Source organism: Podarcis gaigeae (genome assembly GCF_964106915.1).
Source record: "Podarcis gaigeae genome assembly, chromosome: 8".
In the NCBI taxonomy this organism is placed as follows: domain Eukaryota; kingdom Metazoa; phylum Chordata; class Lepidosauria; order Squamata; family Lacertidae; genus Podarcis; species Podarcis gaigeae.
In genome coordinates this window covers 89508783-89527660 of record NC_139684.1, presented here as the reverse complement: position 1 = coordinate 89527660, position 18878 = coordinate 89508783, and the positions used below count along the sequence as shown (strand labels likewise).

The 18878-nt window shown below is 48.7% G+C and overlaps 1 protein-coding gene across 2 annotated transcripts in view; it reads left to right on the top strand.

Moving 5' to 3' along the window:
• The window catches only part of SYNE4 (spectrin repeat containing nuclear envelope family member 4), a 32114-nt gene extending 13587 nt beyond the window's left edge, over nt 1–18527 (top strand). For both annotated transcript variants that reach the window (XM_083753904.1, XM_083753905.1), the window contains exons 4-13: nt 6385–6561; nt 6817–6954; nt 8519–8713; nt 9286–9565; nt 11021–11118; nt 11815–11893; nt 13019–13182; nt 14855–15007; nt 16279–16340; nt 17447–18527. In XM_083753904.1, coding sequence (XP_083610030.1) covers nt 6385–6561; nt 6817–6954; nt 8519–8713; nt 9286–9565; nt 11021–11118; nt 11815–11893; nt 13019–13182; nt 14855–15007; nt 16279–16340; nt 17447–17675 — 1575 coding nt within the window. In that variant the 3' untranslated portion in view covers nt 17676–18527. The remainder of the gene's footprint in view (nt 1–6384; nt 6562–6816; nt 6955–8518; nt 8714–9285; nt 9566–11020; nt 11119–11814; nt 11894–13018; nt 13183–14854; nt 15008–16278; nt 16341–17446) is intronic.
• The last annotated feature ends 351 nt before the right edge of the window (nt 18528–18878 follow it).

Genomic DNA, 18878 nt, shown 5'->3' with positions numbered 1-18878 from the left:
GATATGGGGCTGTCCCTGTCCTCCCAAGGGGGGCCATCACGGCACTTGGATCATATGGGGGTGGGGCCAGGACTTTTGCCTCGGATCCCTGGTAAATGGGCTTCTTGAGGCATTTTCCTGCCTGTGCTCCTTAATTTTGCATTGATCAGTCTTATATTTCTTCAGCCAGGGGGTTGGGGGGGGGGTTCTCTATTATCACGTGAACCTCTAGAACTTCATCCATGTTCACAAACTCATCCAAGTTAAATGGAGAAAGCTCTTCTTCCTCTTTTGGTTCTGTGCAGTTTTTTTTTTCTTCATCTCTTCCTTCATCCTTTTCTGTGGCAACTAACTTGTCAACTGTGGTGGCCACAAAGATGCAGGTCTTCTCTTGAGGCTCCTCTGCCTGAGCCTCAAACTAGGGGTCTGCTGCAGTGTTCTCTGAGACACACCTGAGCACTGAGCCATCCAGCTGGTGCCTGGTTAAGGACACCAATTAAATTGCCCTCCCTGTCTCAACTGTAACTGCTATAGGTCTGAAAGCATTTCGTAGTTCCTAGCCATAGACCACCTCTCACTGGTCATCAGAGAAGCTAGGGGGCTGCTGGTGGTTTCCCTGATGTGTTCCAAACTGCCGCTGGTCACAGAGGTACCCAGCTCTTCCCTAACTAAGTTCTGGGATTTAGGTTGGCCTCCCTGGTCAAGCTGTAGTTACTATAGGGATCAAAACTATTGGAGGTCTGCAAGGCTCATGTGCTTCCCAGTTCAGTGCTGGGCTATGGAAAAACTAGGAGGCTTGCCTTACTACCAAAGCCACAGCTCAGCAGAGAACCCTCCAGCTTTGCCTGGCTGAACTCTTGCCTTCATTGAGGTCCAGAGATCTGAAAGTTTTATATGCACTCTAGTTCTGTATACTAACTTGGATAACCTAAGGGATCTCTGGAGCGATCTCCTCCATCGCTCCCAAATCTGAATCTGAGTCTGAAACTCTTCTCTAAGTAGGTACTCAGCCTCAAAAAATACCCCTTGTTGCCCTGTCCCAGTTAGGGCCCCTATGTTTCTTCCCAGTTCACACAGAGTGCGCAAGCGTTCTGGCGTCATCACAACCCCATAGTCTCCGCTGAATCCTTTCTTGAAATTGTTCAGCATGCACTGTAGGGGAGTTACCAGACCTTTTGAGCCCACTCCCTCCCATATTTAATATGGCCCTTGTGCAGCGTCCCCAAGCACCAAACACACGCACATGCAGTTCCCAATTTTCCTCACCCAGTCGAACTTGCGCTGCTGGGAAACGGAGTACTTATTGGTTCTACCCCAGGGGAATACCCTGGGGTTGCACACACACACGCACCAAGTGCCTCTTTCACTGGACGCTGTACCACACACTAGCCTCCCGGTTCCCCCCCTTTTTCCTTTCTGCCTTCCTTTAAAATCCTTAAGTGTGGGTGGGTATCAGGAGCCAATCCTTCCCTTACTGCCACCAAACACGCTTGGACATGTGATCAAGATCTCCCTTCCCCTTTTAATTACAAGGGGGTCTTGCCTTCCTCTGTCCCCAGGGCCCTTTTTCCCATGTACTCACCAGCCGGCTGGACTCTGTCCTGTCCTGTCAACCTCGGTCCTTCAATCCGTTGTCTCCTCTTGAGGGTACAGCAGAGGGTCAAATTGGCTTCGCCCTCCTCCGAAGAAAAGCCTCAGTGGCGTCAGGATAAGCGGGGCCTTGGCCCTCGGCTGTTCCCTGTCCAGAGAAGGACAAGGGAGCTGCCTTCTGGTCCTTTGAGGACTTAAGGTCCTTGATCCGAGTCACCTGTGGCACCAGAAATGTTGGAGACTTCAGAATCCAGACCAGAATGGAAAAATCCAGGCAGCAATATTTTTTAAAAGAAGTTTTATTGACTTTGGTTTATTTGTCAGACAAGCAAAGCAAAGTGGGTACATTCAGCAAAAATGAGAGAATGCCCCCGAACACCAGGGGCAGACAGTTTTTATCCCCTTAGGCAAAGCAAAGTTCAGCCTCTAAACTCACCCCCCAAACATTCCCCTTTATGCATATTCATTGAAGCTCAACCAATTAAAGAATTGATGGTGGCCCTTCGGTTCCAAGCTGCATTATCTTCACTAGGTGGCGCTGTAAGCTTATAATCCTCTTGACCTATTTCCAGTTCCTTGTAAAACCACATTGGCCATCCGTATTCTCACCTTATTTTGTGGTGGGCTACATCTTTCCTGTTGTTCGCTCTATTCTCGGTCTGTTTACGGGAATTGGGTCAATAGCTAGAGCAGGTGTGAAGCGCTCAGACCACATTTGCTGCATTTACAAAAATGCTGTGGGCAGGCAGAGGAGAGAAATAGTTTTTAGCTTTTAGCTTGCTTCTTATAAAATGGCTTCAGTCTATAAAATGGCTCCAGCCTGGCTCTCCAAAGTGGACCCAGGTGGACCCCTGGTCCTCACTCCTTCAAACCCTGGCTTCCAAGGTGCTACTCAACCACTATACCACAATGGCTTTCATCACAGAACCCAGAGATCTGGAATAAATACAGGCCCCGCCCTCGGGCTTCACAGTTGAACTACAACTCTTCTCCAGCCCTGGCCATACGTGCCGGGGTTCTTGGGAGTTGTAGCTCAGGCAATATTTGGAGGGCCTACGGTTCCCTCGCACCTGCTTCACAGTGAGTAAATGTCAGGGGAATGGAGGGTGCACAGCTGTCAGACAAGGACATTTATCATCATCATCATCATCATAATTAATAATAATTAATAATAATTTATTATTTATACCCCACCCATCTGGCTGAGTTTCCCCAGCCACTCTGGGCGGCTCCCAATCGAGTGTTAAAAACAAGACAGCATTAGATATTAAAAACTTCCCTAAACAGGGCTGCCTTGAGATGTCTTCTAAATGGCAAGTAGTTGTTTATCTCTTTGACATATGATGGGAGGGCGTTCCACAGGGCGGGTGCCACTACGGAGAAGGCCCTCTGCCTGGTTCCCTGTAACTTGACTTCTTGCAGCGAGGGAACCGCCAGAAGGCCCTCGGAGCTGGACCTCAGTGTCCGGGCTGAACGATGGTGATGGAGGCGTTCCTTCAGGTATACTGGACTGAGGCCGTTTAGGGCTTTCAAGGTCAGCACCAAGACTTTGAATTGTGCTCGGAAACGTACTGGGAGCCAATGCAGATCTCTCAGGACCGGTGTTATGAGGTATTGGTGGCCACTCCCAGTCCCCAGTCTAGCTGCTACATTCTGGATTAGTTGTAGTTTCCAGGTCACCTTCAAAGATAGCTCCACCTAGAGCACATTGCAGTAGTCCAAGCAAGAGATAACCAGAGCATGCACCACTCTGGCAAGACAGTCTGCGGGCAGGGAGGGTCTCATCCTGCGTACAAGATGGAGCTGGTAGACAGCCGTCCTGGACACAGAATTAACCTGCACCTCCATGGACAGCTGTGAGTCCCAAATGACTCCCAGGCTGCGCACCTGGTCCTTCAGGGGCACAGTTACCCTATTCAGGACCAGGGAGTCCCCCACACCAGCCCGCCTCCTGTCCCCCCAAAACAGTACTTCTGTCTTGTCAGGATTCAACCTCAATCCATTAGCCGCCATCCATCCTCCAACCGCTTCCAGACACTCACACAGGACCTTCACTGCCTTCACTGGTTCTGATTTGAAAGAGAGGTAGAGCTGGGTATCATCTGCATATTGATGGACGCCCAGCCCAAACCCCCTGATGATCTCTCCCAGCGGCTTCATATAGATATTAAAAAGCATGGGGGAGAGGACGAAACCCTGAGTGACCCCACAAGTGAGGGGTCTGAACACTCATCCCCCAACAACTTTCTTAGTGGGAAGCCAAATTTGAATCTAATAAAGTTACCCACAATCCTGTGGTTCCCAAAGTTTTTCAGGCCACTGCCTGCTTGGTTCCCTAAACCCATTCTCAGTGCCCCCTGCCCTAGCCTTTGAAAAGCATTATTCTGGAATAGCGGTTTGCACAGCCCACTAAGGAAAGCAATAATGCGATAATTCAAAACAGTTAACAATTAATTGCATATTTATTCAAAACCCAGTTAAAACAATTTAGTTTAAGTCTACAGAATGGATGGACTTCATCCAGCAATGCCAGCTTTTCAAAGTCTGATGGCCATATACACCTTCGGCACCCCTCTGCCGCCCCCTAGGTAATCCTACTGCCCCCCAAGGAGTGGGTTTGTCCACTTAAGGAACCACCGACATAGCCCAACAACGTATCAAAATATATTGGAGAGAGAACACATTTAGAAATGGGTATTTTGAAGGAAATGATTTTGAGAGGAAAATGCACTTTAAAATATTTTTAAAAGGCAGCTTTTTAAAAGATCATGGCATCACACAGAAAGGAGGCAGAACCGACTTCTGGGTGAATCCACACAAAAGCTTCATGAACCATTAATATAAGGTTACCAGATTTTTTTCAATGAATCTGGGGACGCTTTTCAACTTCAATGGATTTTGTCAGGGGACTGATTTGTAAATCCGGGGACTGTCCCCAGGAAACAGGGACACCTGCTAACCTTACATTAATAACATTTTATCACCCATTTATTTGTTTGCAAGCAGCCTTGGACCACTTTGTAGGGAGGTGGGGGCAAAGACTTTTGCCTGCTCTAGTCTCAATACTCCCTGTTAACGGAGAAATCTGAGGGCTCCCTTGGACAAAAAAGCAAGGACACCAGCCAGGAATACCAGAGCAAAACAGCAGCCAGTAGGCTTGGTCTTTATTGAAGACTGTCGCTACAGGACTCCCACCTGCCACCAGGTGGAACAAGATGGAAGCCCCGAACAAAAGAGCCCCCGAACTTTTATTAGCTGCTAATCCACATGTTACACTCCGCCAAACTACATCATGGTTACACAGGGGCGCCGACTTAAAAAAAATATTGGGGGGGGCGGGGGCCCATACCGACTTATAAAAAATATTGGGGGGGCCCAAGACCTCCAAACCGCTGCTGCTGGGGGAACGAAAGGGGCGAGCCCCGGGCTGCCCCGACCTTAAGTGAACCTGTGAGGGCCCGCCCTTTGCGGCAGCCGATTGGCTGCCGCCGTGGGCGGTGAATATTAATGAGCTAGGGGGAATCCGCCAGCCCCGCGAGATTGTTGATGGGTCGAGAGCCCGCAACCCCACCCCCTCTCTAGATCGGGAGTGGCTTTGTTTTAACTCATTACTGAATGTATTTTAAAAGGTAAGGTAAAGGTACCCCTGCCCGTACGGGCCAGTCTTGCCAGACTCTGGGGTTGTGCGCCCATCTCACTCAAGAGGCCAGGGGCCAGCGCTGTCCGGAGACACTTCCGGGTCACGTGGCCAGCGTGACATCGCTGCTCTGGCGAGCCAGAGCTGCACATGGAAACGCCGTTTACCTTCCCGCTGGTAAGCGGTCCCTATTTATCTACTTGCACCCGAAGGTGCTTTCGAACTGCTAGGTTGGCAGGCGCTGGGACTCAGCAACGGGAGCGCACCCCGCTGCGGGGATTCGAACCGCCGACCTTTCAATCGGCAAGCCCTAGGCGCTGAGGCATTTACCCACAGCGCCACCCGCGTCCCTTTATTTTAAAAGGTAACTATCGTCAAACAAGGAAAATAAAAAATACCAACATAATTTTGTGATTTTTACAAAGCATAATATAACTAATAATTTTCTTAAATTATTGGGGGGGCAGAGCCCCCCCAAACGAATTTTTGAGGGGGCTCGGGCCCCCTCAGGCCCCATGGAGTCGGCGCCTATGTGGTTACATCATGAAAGGGGAGGTCTGGTGGCCGTAATCTGAGCATCCTGGACCCTGCCCCATGGTTCCCCTTGCCCTCCACCAAACACCCATCAAGTGGAACAAAAGAGATAGATATTTACATTCCCCTGTTTCCCAGCCAAGTTAACCACACCCTTTTGTCCTCATCTGGGTTTGTTATTTCTGGAAGGGCTACCTGTCTGGCACTCAGATGTCAAATTCAAATCAAATTTATTTATTTACGGCTATTAGCCCATAAAATATGTACAAACCTAAAAGCACAGAAACATAAAAACCAGGTGTCAGGACGCCAGGGATCATCACTCAGGCAGAGGGGCTGCTGAGTAGCTGAGCTCACATGTATATATGAATTTCTGAAGTTTTCCAGTGAGCCAGTACATAGATGCATTTATCAGTGAATTCTTACATTTGGTATCCTGCAGCAGAGGCCCTTTGAATAGATAGGAATAAACTGTGATGAAGTGCTTTGTGGGGACAAATCACAAAAGTCACAAAAGCGATTGTGCTGATTTTGGTAGTGGGCTACATGTGCAGGATATCTGCTGGAGGGGCAACCCCCCCCCAACCTATACATAAATTCCTGCAACACAATCCCCACTGGCATTTTGCATGGCTCCTTTTCAGGTGCTACAAAGACAAGTGTCAGACAAACTGCTTCCTCTGGAATCCTTAAACAGGCGATACCATCAGCTGGTGAGGAGTGCGGCCATCGGCCCACAGCTCCGGCCCACGGTACAAGAGGTCAACCAGCGCTGGGACGACCTTCAGGCTCGGACGGCTGCCATTTGCAAGAGGCTGAAGGTAGGTCCTGGTGGGCGCTGGACCTTGGAGGTCCACAGTCACCTTGAGGTCCGCATTCCCTCCGGGATAACTGAAATATACCTGGAGTCGAGTGTGGATTTCATGCAAGCTATGATTCCACAGGTATAACCTGGGCCATTTTTGAATAGCTGCTTCAGGGCAGATGTTCCTCCTACAATATTGTCCAGGTATCTCTTAGCTCTGTGAATAAAGGGTGGTGTTTGGTATGTTCTTTCCCTTCCCTCCCCCTGCCAGCATTTTGTGAACCAGTGGGAAAAGTTTGAGCTGGAGAAAGAGACCATCCGGGTGTGGCTGGTGGAGCTGGACCTCCGACTCACCGACGTGGAGCACTTCTCCGGAGGGACGTCGCTAGAGAAAATGATACAGCTGCAGGTAGGGAAAAAGCTGAGGAAAGGGGGAGTCAAGAATTTGGACTCTTGCAGTTTTCCCACAAGGCTACACGTTTCCCCAGGGATTCACTGAACGCTTCTGAAGTCTGGTATCTCAGCTCAGGACCTGGCATCTGGAGCAGGTGGACATTTGCTGAGGGAAACGTTTCTGGACACCTCAATGTTCTTGCAATAATAATAATAATCCATGTATGGATAGTGTCCAGCAAAAGCTCAGAAATTTATCTTATTAATTTCAGTGTTTGTTTTTTTAAGGGATGGTACTCACCATGGGACGCGGGTGGTGCTGCGGGTTAAACCACAGAACCTAGGACTTGCCGATCAGAAGGTCTGCGGTTTGAATCCCCGCGACGGGGTGAGCTCCCGTTGCTCGGTCCCTGCTCCTGCCAACCTAGCAGTTCGAAAGCACATCAAAGTGCAAGTAGATAAATAGGTACCACTCCGGCGGGAAGGTAAACGGCGTTTCCATGCGCTGCTCTGGTTCGCCAGAAGCGGCTTAGTCATGCTGGCCACATGACCCGGAAGCTGGACGCCGGCTCCCTCGGCCAGTAAAGCGAGATGAATGCCACAACCCCAGAGTCAGCCATGACTGGACCTAACGGTCAGGGGTCCCTTTACCTTTACCTTACTCACCATGAAGTTGTTACAGGAAGTGCCACAAATTAAACATTTGGGGGGGGGAAGGTGTCGGTACTGCATACCTTTGAATACCCCCAGAAAAAAAACACTGCATAAAAATGTATATTTTGCTTCATTTCTTTTTTCCCCAATTTTTTTTATTGGTTTTTCAAATTTATAACAAACATAAACAACATAAAAGACATAAATTTTGCTTGATTTCTTAAAAAAGCAAAACAGTTTACAAATGGGGGGGGGAACCCATAGAATTATCAGTAAAAACAGTTGAAAACAGCAAGAAGAACTACCGACGAAAGAAGAATGGAGGGTGAAATTGATGGACTATGCAGAATTAGATAAATTAACAGGAAGGATTCAAAACCTGTGGGACCAGAGATTCTCAGAAGACTCAAGTAAACGTACGGACTATTTGAAAAGCAATTGTGATGAACAGATTACGCTAGTAGGTTTGCAAGAAGTTTTGTAAGGTGAATTATTTGAAATGTTGCAAAAAAGATAATGAGGAGAATTATTAGTTAAGGACAATTAAAGGTAATATGAAATTAAGAAATGCATAATAAGTGATAAAGAACGGAAAATCATCAGAGGTGTTGACGGAAGTCTAAAATATTGTATAAGATGAGAAGTTATGTTGTATGACTGCTGGAATTGATATGTTAAAAAATAATAAAAACGTATAAAAAAAGAAAAAGAAAGCAGCAAGTTAAAATACTGTATTTTTAAAAGATTAAAATTGGCAGTAAACGAAAAACAGATCGAAATACACATCTAAAGCCACCCAGGTTAATGGCAGTCACTGCCTCCTATCATCCCTGACCACTGGTCCTACTAGCTAGGGAGGATGATGGGAATTGTAGTCCAAAACCAGCTAAGGGATAAGCCCTTTGCCTCTCTTTCCTGACGTCCAGGCATTCCAGCAAGACATCCAGGCCAATGCAGAGCGCATTGACCACCTGCTGGTGCACGGGGAAGCTCTGATCCAGAAGAGCCAGCCTGAGGACGCGGCGGTCTTGGAGGAGGAGTTGCAGGACCTGAGCTGCTTCTGCCAGGAGGTCTTCCGCAGAGTCTTCCGCTTCCAGGGGCGACTGGTCAGCATGCGGCTGGTGAGTACCGGTGACGAGGACCAGCCGCCTGAGAAACAGTTTCTATCCAAATGCGATTTTGGTTTTAAACGCTGTGTAAGGAGTCTGTATGGGAGTATATTGTATTTAAAAATGGTGTATCAGAGTTTTTAGGGGGCTAACCAGGTTGGAATAGCTGGGATAGCAGGCTTGTTGGTTTTTGAATGTCTGATGTAGATTTTTTTCAGTTTCGTTGTTCTGTATGGGACAATGACAATAAAGAGTATCGAATTGCACGACAGAAGCACAGAAACCCCTAAGAGGGTGCAGAATCCAGCCCCTTGCAAGTGAAGGGCATTGCTCAGAGGCAGAGCATATTTGCAGAGCATATCCCCAGGTTCAATCTTGGACATGCAAAGCCCATTCTTCCCCTCAAAAAATCCTGGGCTAAGCTGGAAATTGTAATTCTGTGATGGGAAAACGACAGGGCTCAGAATTCTTCTAGGGAAAGGATGTGTTGCAAATGGGCATTGAGATTTCTTTAAGTGGACGATAACTCTTCCATGTCTGCAGATCTCTCTCTTTCTCTCCTGAACATATTACCTTGCCCCCAGGTCTTTGAGGAAGAGTGGCTGTCGGACCGGGACAGCGATTTGGAGTCTGAGTCCCTCGCGGAAGAATCCCTGGAGTGGGGGGGCGATGATGGTGCTGGGCCGCCCCAGCCTCCTGCTGCCCCCATGCGCCAGTCGACCCCAAAGAACCCCTCGCTGCACCGCCAGCAGCCAGCTCCCGCTGTAGAGGCAAACGTGGATCTGGAGTGGGATCCTTCTGTGGATATAGGGGGATCTACGTCGCATGACGAAGAGGACTCCTCATACTCCAGCGCCATCACAGGTAGGCGTGGCCTGGGAGGGAGGGACGGCCCCCGCTTTGGGGGTATGGAGCTGGGTTGAATCATGACACAGGAACAAGGGCCCAGCTGGTACGCAGGATGAGACCCTCCCTGCCCGAAGACTGTCTCGCCAGAGTGGTGCATGCTCCCTCCCGCTTGGACTACTGCAATGCGCTCGACGTGGGGCTACCTTTGAAGGTGACCCGGAAATTACAACTAATCCAGAATGTGGCAGCTAGACTAGTGACTGGGAGCAGCAGTCAAGACCACATAACACCAGTCTTGAAAGACCTACATTGGCTCCCAGTACGTTTCTGAGCACAATTCAAAGTGTTGGTGCTGACCTTTAAAGTCCTAAACGGCCTCAAAGGCCCAGTATACCTGAAGGAGTGTCTCCACCTCCATCGTTCTGCCCGGACACTGAGGTCCAGCACCGAGGGCCTTCTGGCGGTTCCCTCATTGCGAGAAGTGAGGTCGCAGGGAACCAGGCAGAGGGCCTTCTCAGTGGTGGCACCCGCCCTGTGGAACTCCTTCCCTTCAGATATCAAGGAGATAAAGAACTACACAACTTTTAGAATATATCTGAAGGCAGCCCTGTCGTTGGAAGCTTTTAATTTTTGATGCTGTATTTTTGTTGGATGCCTCCCAGAGTGTCCGGGGCAACCCAGGCAGATGGGAGGGGTATAAGAAATAATTTGTTGTTGTTGTTACTATTATTATTACTATTATTATTATTACTGTTATTATCATCATCATCATCATTATGACCATCGTCTCCACCCCCATTATTCGTTTCAGAGTTTCTGAGCACCTACAGCCATCAAACAGGGACAGGGGTGGCGCTGTGGTCCAAACCACAGAGCCTAGGGATTGCTGATCAGAAGGTCGGCGGTTCGAATCCCTGCAACGGGATGAACTCCCGTTGCTCAGTCCCTGCTCCTGGCAACCTAGCAGTGCAAAAGCACATCAAAGTGCAAGTAGATTAATAGGTACCGCTTCGGCGGGAAGGTAAACGGCGTTTCCATGCGCTGCTCTGGTTCGCCAGAAGCGGCTTAGTCATGCTGGCCACATGACCCGGAAGCTGTACGCAGGCTCCCTCGGCCTATAGAGTGAGATGAGCGCCACAACCCCAGAGTCGGTCATGACTGGACCTAATGGACCCTTTCCCTTTTACAGCCATCAAACAGCACCTTCAGCTCTAAGGGTCTTTCACCGTGGAAGAGGCTGTTGGGCTAGGACAGGCATGGCCAAACTTGGCCCTCCAGCTGTTTTGGAGCTACAATTCCCATCATCCCTGACCACTGGCCCTGTTAGCTAGGGATGATGGGAGTTGTAGTCCCAAACATCTGGAGGGTCCCAAACTGGAGAAGGCTCATAAGGGCTGGAAGTTGACTTTTTAAAGAAAACACAAGCAGATATTCTGAAGTGGTCCTTTCACCTGTTTTGTTACCCTGCAGGTATGGGCCAGTGGGAAGAACCTCGCCGGAAGTGCAGGCCTTGTGTTTGTGCATCCCGTTCCTTGCCTTTGAGATGTGGCAGCCAGGAAGACTTTTCTGTAAGCATTTGGGAATGGCTGGGGTGGGTGGAAGAGGTCTTACTCCCAGGGCTTGGTAGGAAGAGAGAGCAGGAACATGGTTGCTTCACTTTTCTGCCTAAAATAGGTATATACAGCAACAAAAGGATGTTTTAAGCTGGCCTGCTAGATCTAGTCCAGCACCCTCTTCTCACAGTGGCCATGCGTCGACTAGGACCTGGGAGGGCAGGGTTCGAATCCCCACTCAGTCACCAAGCTCACTGGGTGACCTTGGGCCAGTTACTGCCTCGTAGCTGGGGCTGATGGGAGTTGTAGTCCAAAACATCTGGAGGGTGCCAAGCTGGGGAAGGCCATAAGGGCCAACCAGATGTCTCTTCTGCAAGCGGGACCTGAATGCGAGAGCAACTCTCCCCTCTGAATGTGGAGGGTGAGCAATAGCCATCCTGGCTCGTGGTCATTGATAAGACTTCTCCTCCAGGAATTTGCCCAATTGTCTTTTAAAGCCATCTAAACTCGTGGCCATCGCTGTCTCCTCTGGGAGAGAGTTCCACAGATTAACCATGTTCACCCCATGCCATGTAACCCCTCCCCCCTACCCCATCTGGTTTTCAGAATGGCTGATTCCCCCACCCCAAAATCTTGCCGTTCTTCTTGCCAATTTAATAGTTTTCCTTGTCGTTTCATAACTGCCCCCATCTTTCCCCTCCTTTCTTACAGGTGCAGAATGGCTTCCAGGCGGAGTGGCATCAATTCAGTTCCTCCGTCACAGACCAGGAAATAAAAAGGTGCCGTTCTGGTAAGTCCTTGCATTTGGTTTCCCAGGGTCTTTTTAGAGGAGATGCTAGTTTAATAAGATGAATCATCCCTTTGGGTGTGCCTGGAACTTATTTGTAAAAACATTTTCATGCTGTTATTTCATTAAAACAAAATCAAAACAGTTTACAACAAGAGGACATAAAACCATACAAATTGGAAAAACCATATGGAAAGTAAATAATCAGAAACCACATGATTATTTTGAAAGATGTGCTCTTAATTGCCAGCACAGACTTGGCAGAACAGAAAAGTTTTCAGCAGGTGTGTAAAGTCTGGCACAAAAGGCTTTCTCCAGATTGCCAGCATTTGGCGAGACTGAGTCAATGACGTATGGAAGTTTAGATTTTTGCCCACTTATAGTATATTAAAGCACTCTGGTGTGAAAACGACCACAATTGTTTCTTAATTATTGTTTTTACTGTGTTTTTAGTGGTTCTTGTTTTTATCTCTAAGCTGACTTGAATCCTGTCGGGAAAAGTCGGAGTATAATTTATTGTTGTCGTTATTAATTTACGCAGTTAGGAAAGTGATGGGGAAAATGTGCTAAAAGTGTGGATAAATGACTGGTTAAAGTCCAGGGGTCAGCAAACTTCTTCAGCAGGGGGCTGGTCTACTGTCCCTCATACCTTGTGGGGGGCTGGACTATATTTTGAAGAAAAAAAATGAATTCCTATGCCCCACAAATAACCCAGAGATGCAATTTAAATAAAAGCACACATTCTGCTCATGTCAAAACACCAGTCAGGCCCCACAAATTACCCAGAGATGCATTTTTAAATAAAAGGACACATTCTACTCATGTTAAAAAACATGCTGATTCCTGGACCGTCCGGGGGCTGGATTGAGAGGGCGATTGGGCCTTAGTTTGCCTACCCATGGGTTAACGGAAGACTTATAACCACCACACAAGCAACTCAGGATAGATGCTCAATGCCGTATAACCTGCTGGCAAGCAAATGAGAAACAAATTCTCAATAAAGACCAGGCACGTCCGTTTCCTTCTGGTTTGCCAGCGCTCTGTGACCATCTACTCTGGAGACTGGAGTTCCACTTTAGGGACACGATTCCCGCCCTGATCTGATGTTCTTGCTGCCTTCTCTGGTAGGAACGTCGCACTCATGGGAGCTCCAGGGATGTCAGCACCCCCAAAATGGGCCGCCAGAGAAAGGGAGCCCCCGCCAAGCAGAACCGATGGGATTTGACCCCCAACGGATTGAGACTTGGCTGGGCCAGAGCTGCCGGGAGAAGATGGGAGGGAAGCTGGAACAAGTAAGTTCCTCCGATGGAGCAGGACGAGAACATCTCGGGTTGTAGAGAACGTATATATTGGGGGCAGGAATCTCCTGTGCCTTCTCTGCACCAGGCTCCTCCAATCTGGTGCCCTCCAAGCTCTTGGGACAGCAACTCCTGTAAAAGTACTGGCTAAGGGCTGATGGGAGTTGTAGTCCAAACATCTGGAGGGGGGCACCAGGTCGAGGAAAGATGGTGTACACTAGTGTTTCTCAAACTCGAGTCCACTACTCCCTGGTGAAAATTCCGTTCCACCTTAAGGAACAGACATGAAATTGTTGCATGTTGCATGTCTGTTTACATTCCAGCACAGTATGCTGGGAGCTTCCCTTTGTGCATAGCTTTTGCTTTTGCTGTTCTCTCCAAGACGACATGAGAGAGAGACGACATGTTTCTTTGTTCTGATTTATGTTCAAGAAATCTGTAGCTGTAGCATGACTTACGCCTCATGCCTACTTCTGTGTGCGCAGTTGTTGTTGTTGTTTAGTCGTTTAGTCGTGTCTGCCTCTTCGTGACCCCCTGGACCAGAGCACGCCAGGCACTCCTGTCTTCCACTGCCTCCCGCAGTTTGGTCAAACTCATGCTGGTAGCTTCGAGAACACTGTCCCACCATCTTGTCCTCTGTCGTCCCCTTCTCCTTGTGCCCTCCATCTTTCCCAACATCAGGGTCTTTTCCAGGGAGTCTTCTCTTCTCATGAGGTGGCCAAAGTCTTGGAGCCTCAGCTTCAGGATCTGTCCTTCCAGTGAGCACTCAGGGCTGATTCCCTTCAGAATGGAGAGGTTTGATCTTCTTGCAGTCCATGGGACTCTCAAGAGTCTCCTCCAGCACCAGAATCCAAAAGCATCCATTCTTTGGCGATCAGCCTTCTTTGTGGTCCAGCTCTCACTTCCATACATCACTACTAGAAAAACCAGAGCCTTAACTATACGGACCTTTGTTGGCAAGGTGATATCTCTACTTTTTAGATGCTGTCTAGGTTTTTCATCGCTTTCCTCCCAAGAAGCAGGCGTCTTTTAATTTCATGGCTGTTGTCACCATCTGCAGTGATCATGGAGCCCAAGAAAGTAAAATGTCTCACTGCCTCCATTTCTTCCCCTTCTATTTGCCAGGAGGTGATGGGACCAGTGGCATCACTCTGCTAATTGCGTGCCCTGGCTTTTGAAGTTTGGGTCGCTGATTTACGTCAGAGCACAGGCCGATGGCAGGAGACGTCCGAGCTGGGCTTGCCAGCTGGCCTCCCGGCCCCTCTGCATGTCGACACTCCCATCATCCCTGACCACTCATCCCACTAGCTAGGGACGATGGGAGTTGTAGTCCAACAACAACCAGGGACTCAGGTTTGAGAAATATTGGTGTTCTCTGATGGTCAGTGGCTGTCAAGGGTTTTAGCCTTTCCCATCTTGGCCCTAGCTGCAGATGGCAGGGATGGAACCCAAGGCCTTCTGCATGCCAACCAGGTGCTCCAAATAACAGGGGGAGAACCCACAACTCCTTGGTCCAGCACATCCTTTGCATGGAGAAGGTCCCAGGTTCAGTCCTGGGCAATAAATCCTGCTACTGCCAGCCAGTGTAGCCACCACTGAACTAGATGGACCAATGATCTGGCTCCATAGAGGGCAGCACCTTATAATCTGACGGTCCACTCTGCAGGTCACTGGGACTTGTGGGCCTGTCTCCCTACATGTCCTCAATCTGCAATTCCCAGTGCAATCCCAGGCAAGCGGGAAACGACCCAAGAGGCAGAAGTCACAGCAACGGGCGAAAAAGACAACTCTGCCAACCCCAGCCAGCAACGTTGGGCAGGTAAGCAGTTGATAGGTTGGGAACACCGGAAAAGCAACCCCTGGATCCTTGTGGCTTCACTGCCTTGGGCTGCAACCGAGAAAGGAATGCTTGGAGATCCTGAAGCTGTAAGGAATGCACATCTGAGCATGTGCAGAGTGCTTTCTTTGGGTAACACTGGACAACCTTCAGCCACTTCCACCCCTCTGGATTTAGGAGGCCCATTGAGCTTGTGCTTCCTACCAGACTTTAGCCCTGGTGGCATCTCCTTGCAATAATAATAATAATAAATATTTTTATTTATACCCCTCTCCAGCCAGAGCCGGGCTCAGGGCAGCTAACACCAGTAAAATTACAGTAAAAACATAATAGGAAAAAAAAACAAGGTTAAAATGCAATTTAAAATGCAGCCTCATTTTAAAAGTAGCCCATAGATCAAAACCATAAGGGGAGGGAAACATAAGGGTCAGACTGAGTCCAAGCCAAAGGCCAGGCGGAATAGCTCTGTCTTGCAGGCCCTGTGGAAAGATGTCAAGTCCCGCAGGGCCCTGGTCTCTTGTGACAGAGCATTCCACCAAGTCGGGGCCAGTACTGAAAAGGCCCTGGCCCTAGTTGAGACCAGTCTAACCACCTTGCGACTTGGGACCTCCAAAATGTTGCCATTTGTGGACCTTAAGGTCCTCTGTGGGAACATAATACAGTGGTGCCTTGGTTCTCAAAAGCCCTGGTACTCAAACAACTTGGAACCCAAACAATGCTAACCTGGAAGTAAGTGTTTGTGAACCTTTTTCAAAACATGCTCTGTTTTGAGTGTTACACTTCCAATTTGAGTGCCACACTTCCTTTTTGAATATTACGCTGAGGTCTGTCTGTTTTTTGCTATTTATTTTGCGTTTTTGCTTCTCTTTTTTTGTTGTTTTTGTGACTGTGTGGAACCCAGTTCAGCTGCTGACTGATTGATTGATTGTGTGACTGCAGTACATTGTTTAGTGCTTTCATTTTATGGATCAATGGTCTCGTTAGACAGTCAAATCCATGTTAAATTGCTGTTTTAGAGTTTTTTTTAAAAAAGCCTGGAATGGATGAATCTGTTTTGCATCGCTTTCTATGGGAAAGCACACCTTGGTTTTGGAACGGACGTCTGGAACAGATTAAGTTTGAGAACCAAAGAACCGCTGTAAATGAAGGCAAACCAACCATGGCCCCCAATCTCTCTCGCCACCAACGAAAACTAATTTTCTATTCGTTTATTGCCTGCTTTTCCTTTTCACTCTCTGTGCCTGTTTTCCTAGATCTGCAAGAAGGAGCACCTCGACTCCCGGCCAGCAGAAATCGCAATCACCATTGAGCAGGGGTAAGCGAGCTTCCTTCCAATTTGACAAAGACATCTCTCTGCTGTGCGCTTCGGGATAGGGCTGGGCAGCTGCTCGGCCTTGGAGCCAAATCTGCTATGATTCTGACGGCTCCAACCCTGAGAGGCCAAAGAGGGCTGTGGGAGGAGACCTCTGACCCTGCTGTGGAAGTGACCTTTTGAGGTCCTGTAAGTCCATAAAGATGCGAGTGGCACTGTGGTCTAAACCACTGAGCCTCTTGGGCCTCCTGATCAGAAGGCTGGTGGCACGAATCCCTGCGACAGGGTGAGCTCCCGTTGCTCAGTCCCTGCTCCTGCCAACCTAGCAGTTTGAAAGCACAAAAAGTGCAAGTAGATAAATAGGTACCACTCTGGCAGGAAGGTAAACGGCGTTTCCGTGCGCTGCTCTGGTTCTCCAGAAGCGGCTTAGTCCTGCTGGCCACATGACCCGGAAGCTGTACGCCGGCTCCCTCGGCCAATAAAGCGAGATGAGCGCCGCAACTCCAGAGTTGGTCAAGACTGGACCTAATGGTCAGGGGTCCCTTTACCTTTAATGTAATATACAATAGCAATAATGTAATATAGGGACTTGGGTGGCACTGTGGTCAAACCACTGAGCCTAGGGCTTGCCGATCAGAAGGTTGGCGGTTCAAATCCCCGCGACAGGGTGAGCTCCCGTTGTTTGGTCCCAGCTCCTGCCAACCTAGCAGTTCGAAAGCATGTCAAGTGCAAGTAGATAAATAGGTACCACTGCGGCGGGAAGGTAAACGGCATTTCTGCCCACTGTTCTGGTTCACCAGAAGCAGCTTAGTCATGCTTGCCACATGACCCGGAAGCTTTCTGCGGACAAACGCCAGCTCCCTCAGCCTATAGAGCAAGATGAGTGCCACAACCCCAGAGTCATCCGCGACTGGACCTAACGGTCAGGGGTCCCCTTACCTAAGTCCATAAAGAATGCTGTATTATTTTACTGTTGTTAGCCACTCTGAGCCCAGCTTTGGCTGGGAGGGCGGAATATAAATAAATTATTATTATTATTATTATTATTATTCAAAGAAGTGTCCCAACAACCAGATTTACGAATCTGAACCATTTGCTTCTCCTTCCAGATCCAGCCTACAAGAGCCTTCGATCATCTCCTGCCTCCGAACCCAGAAGCCCCCCAGACTCCCCACCATATGGAACAGGACGGTGATGATCCTCAGCGCCATCCTGCTGCTGCTGTTCCTGGCCAGCCCCTTCCCTCTGTACCCGTCGGAGCTCTCCTGCCTCCAGGAAAACCGCTACGTCAGATCCTTCCACCTCATGCTCACATACAGTGGGCCGCCACCCACTTAGAAGGCAGGGAGTGCTGGGGGGGGGGCGTGGACTCTTCATAATGCATGGAGAGAAGAAAGGTGTCTCTGGGAGTTCCACAGGCTCTTCCTCCGGCGGGTTCCAGAATCTGTTCCTGCAGTGCAGTGCCCGGCTGCATCTGCTCAGAGATGGGCTGTAGCACCTGGTGAAAGGAGAGAGAAAGAACCCCCCCCCAAGTGTTCAATTATTAGTTGTTAACACAAATATTCACTGTTAGGCCTGTCCTCCTCCATTCATTTAAAAAAGAAGGAACTTGTACCCAACTATGCATGCCCCTTCCGTTTGCGGCACATTCCCTTCCTCTAAGAATCCGGGGAACTGTAGCGTGAGTCTCACAGAACTACAGTTCCCAGCACCCTTGACAAACAGCTATACCCAGGATTCCTGTGTTTGGGTGCGCTTTAAATGTATGATGCCTTTCTTCCAGAGTCACAGAAGTCAAGGAACCTAGGTTAGCCATCCCCATTAAGTTCAGTGTGTCTGCGTACATCACCCTGTGGCTAGGAGTTCCGTAGATCGCAGGCGGCTGCATTTTGAAACGCAGGACCTTAGGTGGTAATTCTGGCAACCTCTGCTCTTTGGTTGCTGTGTTCCATCGAGCCACGTTCCCTCGCTAGGCGTGGCAACATCTGGAATTCCTGGTGGCATTTTCTGCCACACTCTGCTTGAAGATGAACAAGCCAGTGCCCAGCAGAGGGCCGGAGAAGATACACCTGCTGCCTTCAGAGAAGCCAGGCGCCACCAGAACTGAGCATGTATATGACCCCTTCATTCCACTACCCCTTCTTTAATATATTTGGCACCAAAGGTTTTCTAATAAAGAGGAGAAAAAGAGGCCTGGTGTTTGCTTGCTGGGCTTCCGTTCCATCCCACCTTGGGATCGTCTAGAACTGGGGGAAATGACGGGCAGAATCCGAGACCAGGGAGAAGAGTCGGTGGAAGAAGATTGGAAGAAATTTAAATATTATCTACAGAAATATTGTAAAATTAAGGAATGTTAGAAAGATGTTGGAATGAAGTTACATGGCTTTAGCAGAAATGTTATAAAGAATTAAGTATAATAGATTGTAATTGGATTAAAGGAAAAAATAAGTTAATTTGTTAAGTTAAATGATAGGACAGAAGTTTGAGGAAGATGGAAAGGATTTGCTGAAACAATTAATCGAAGTGGAATACAAAAAAAGG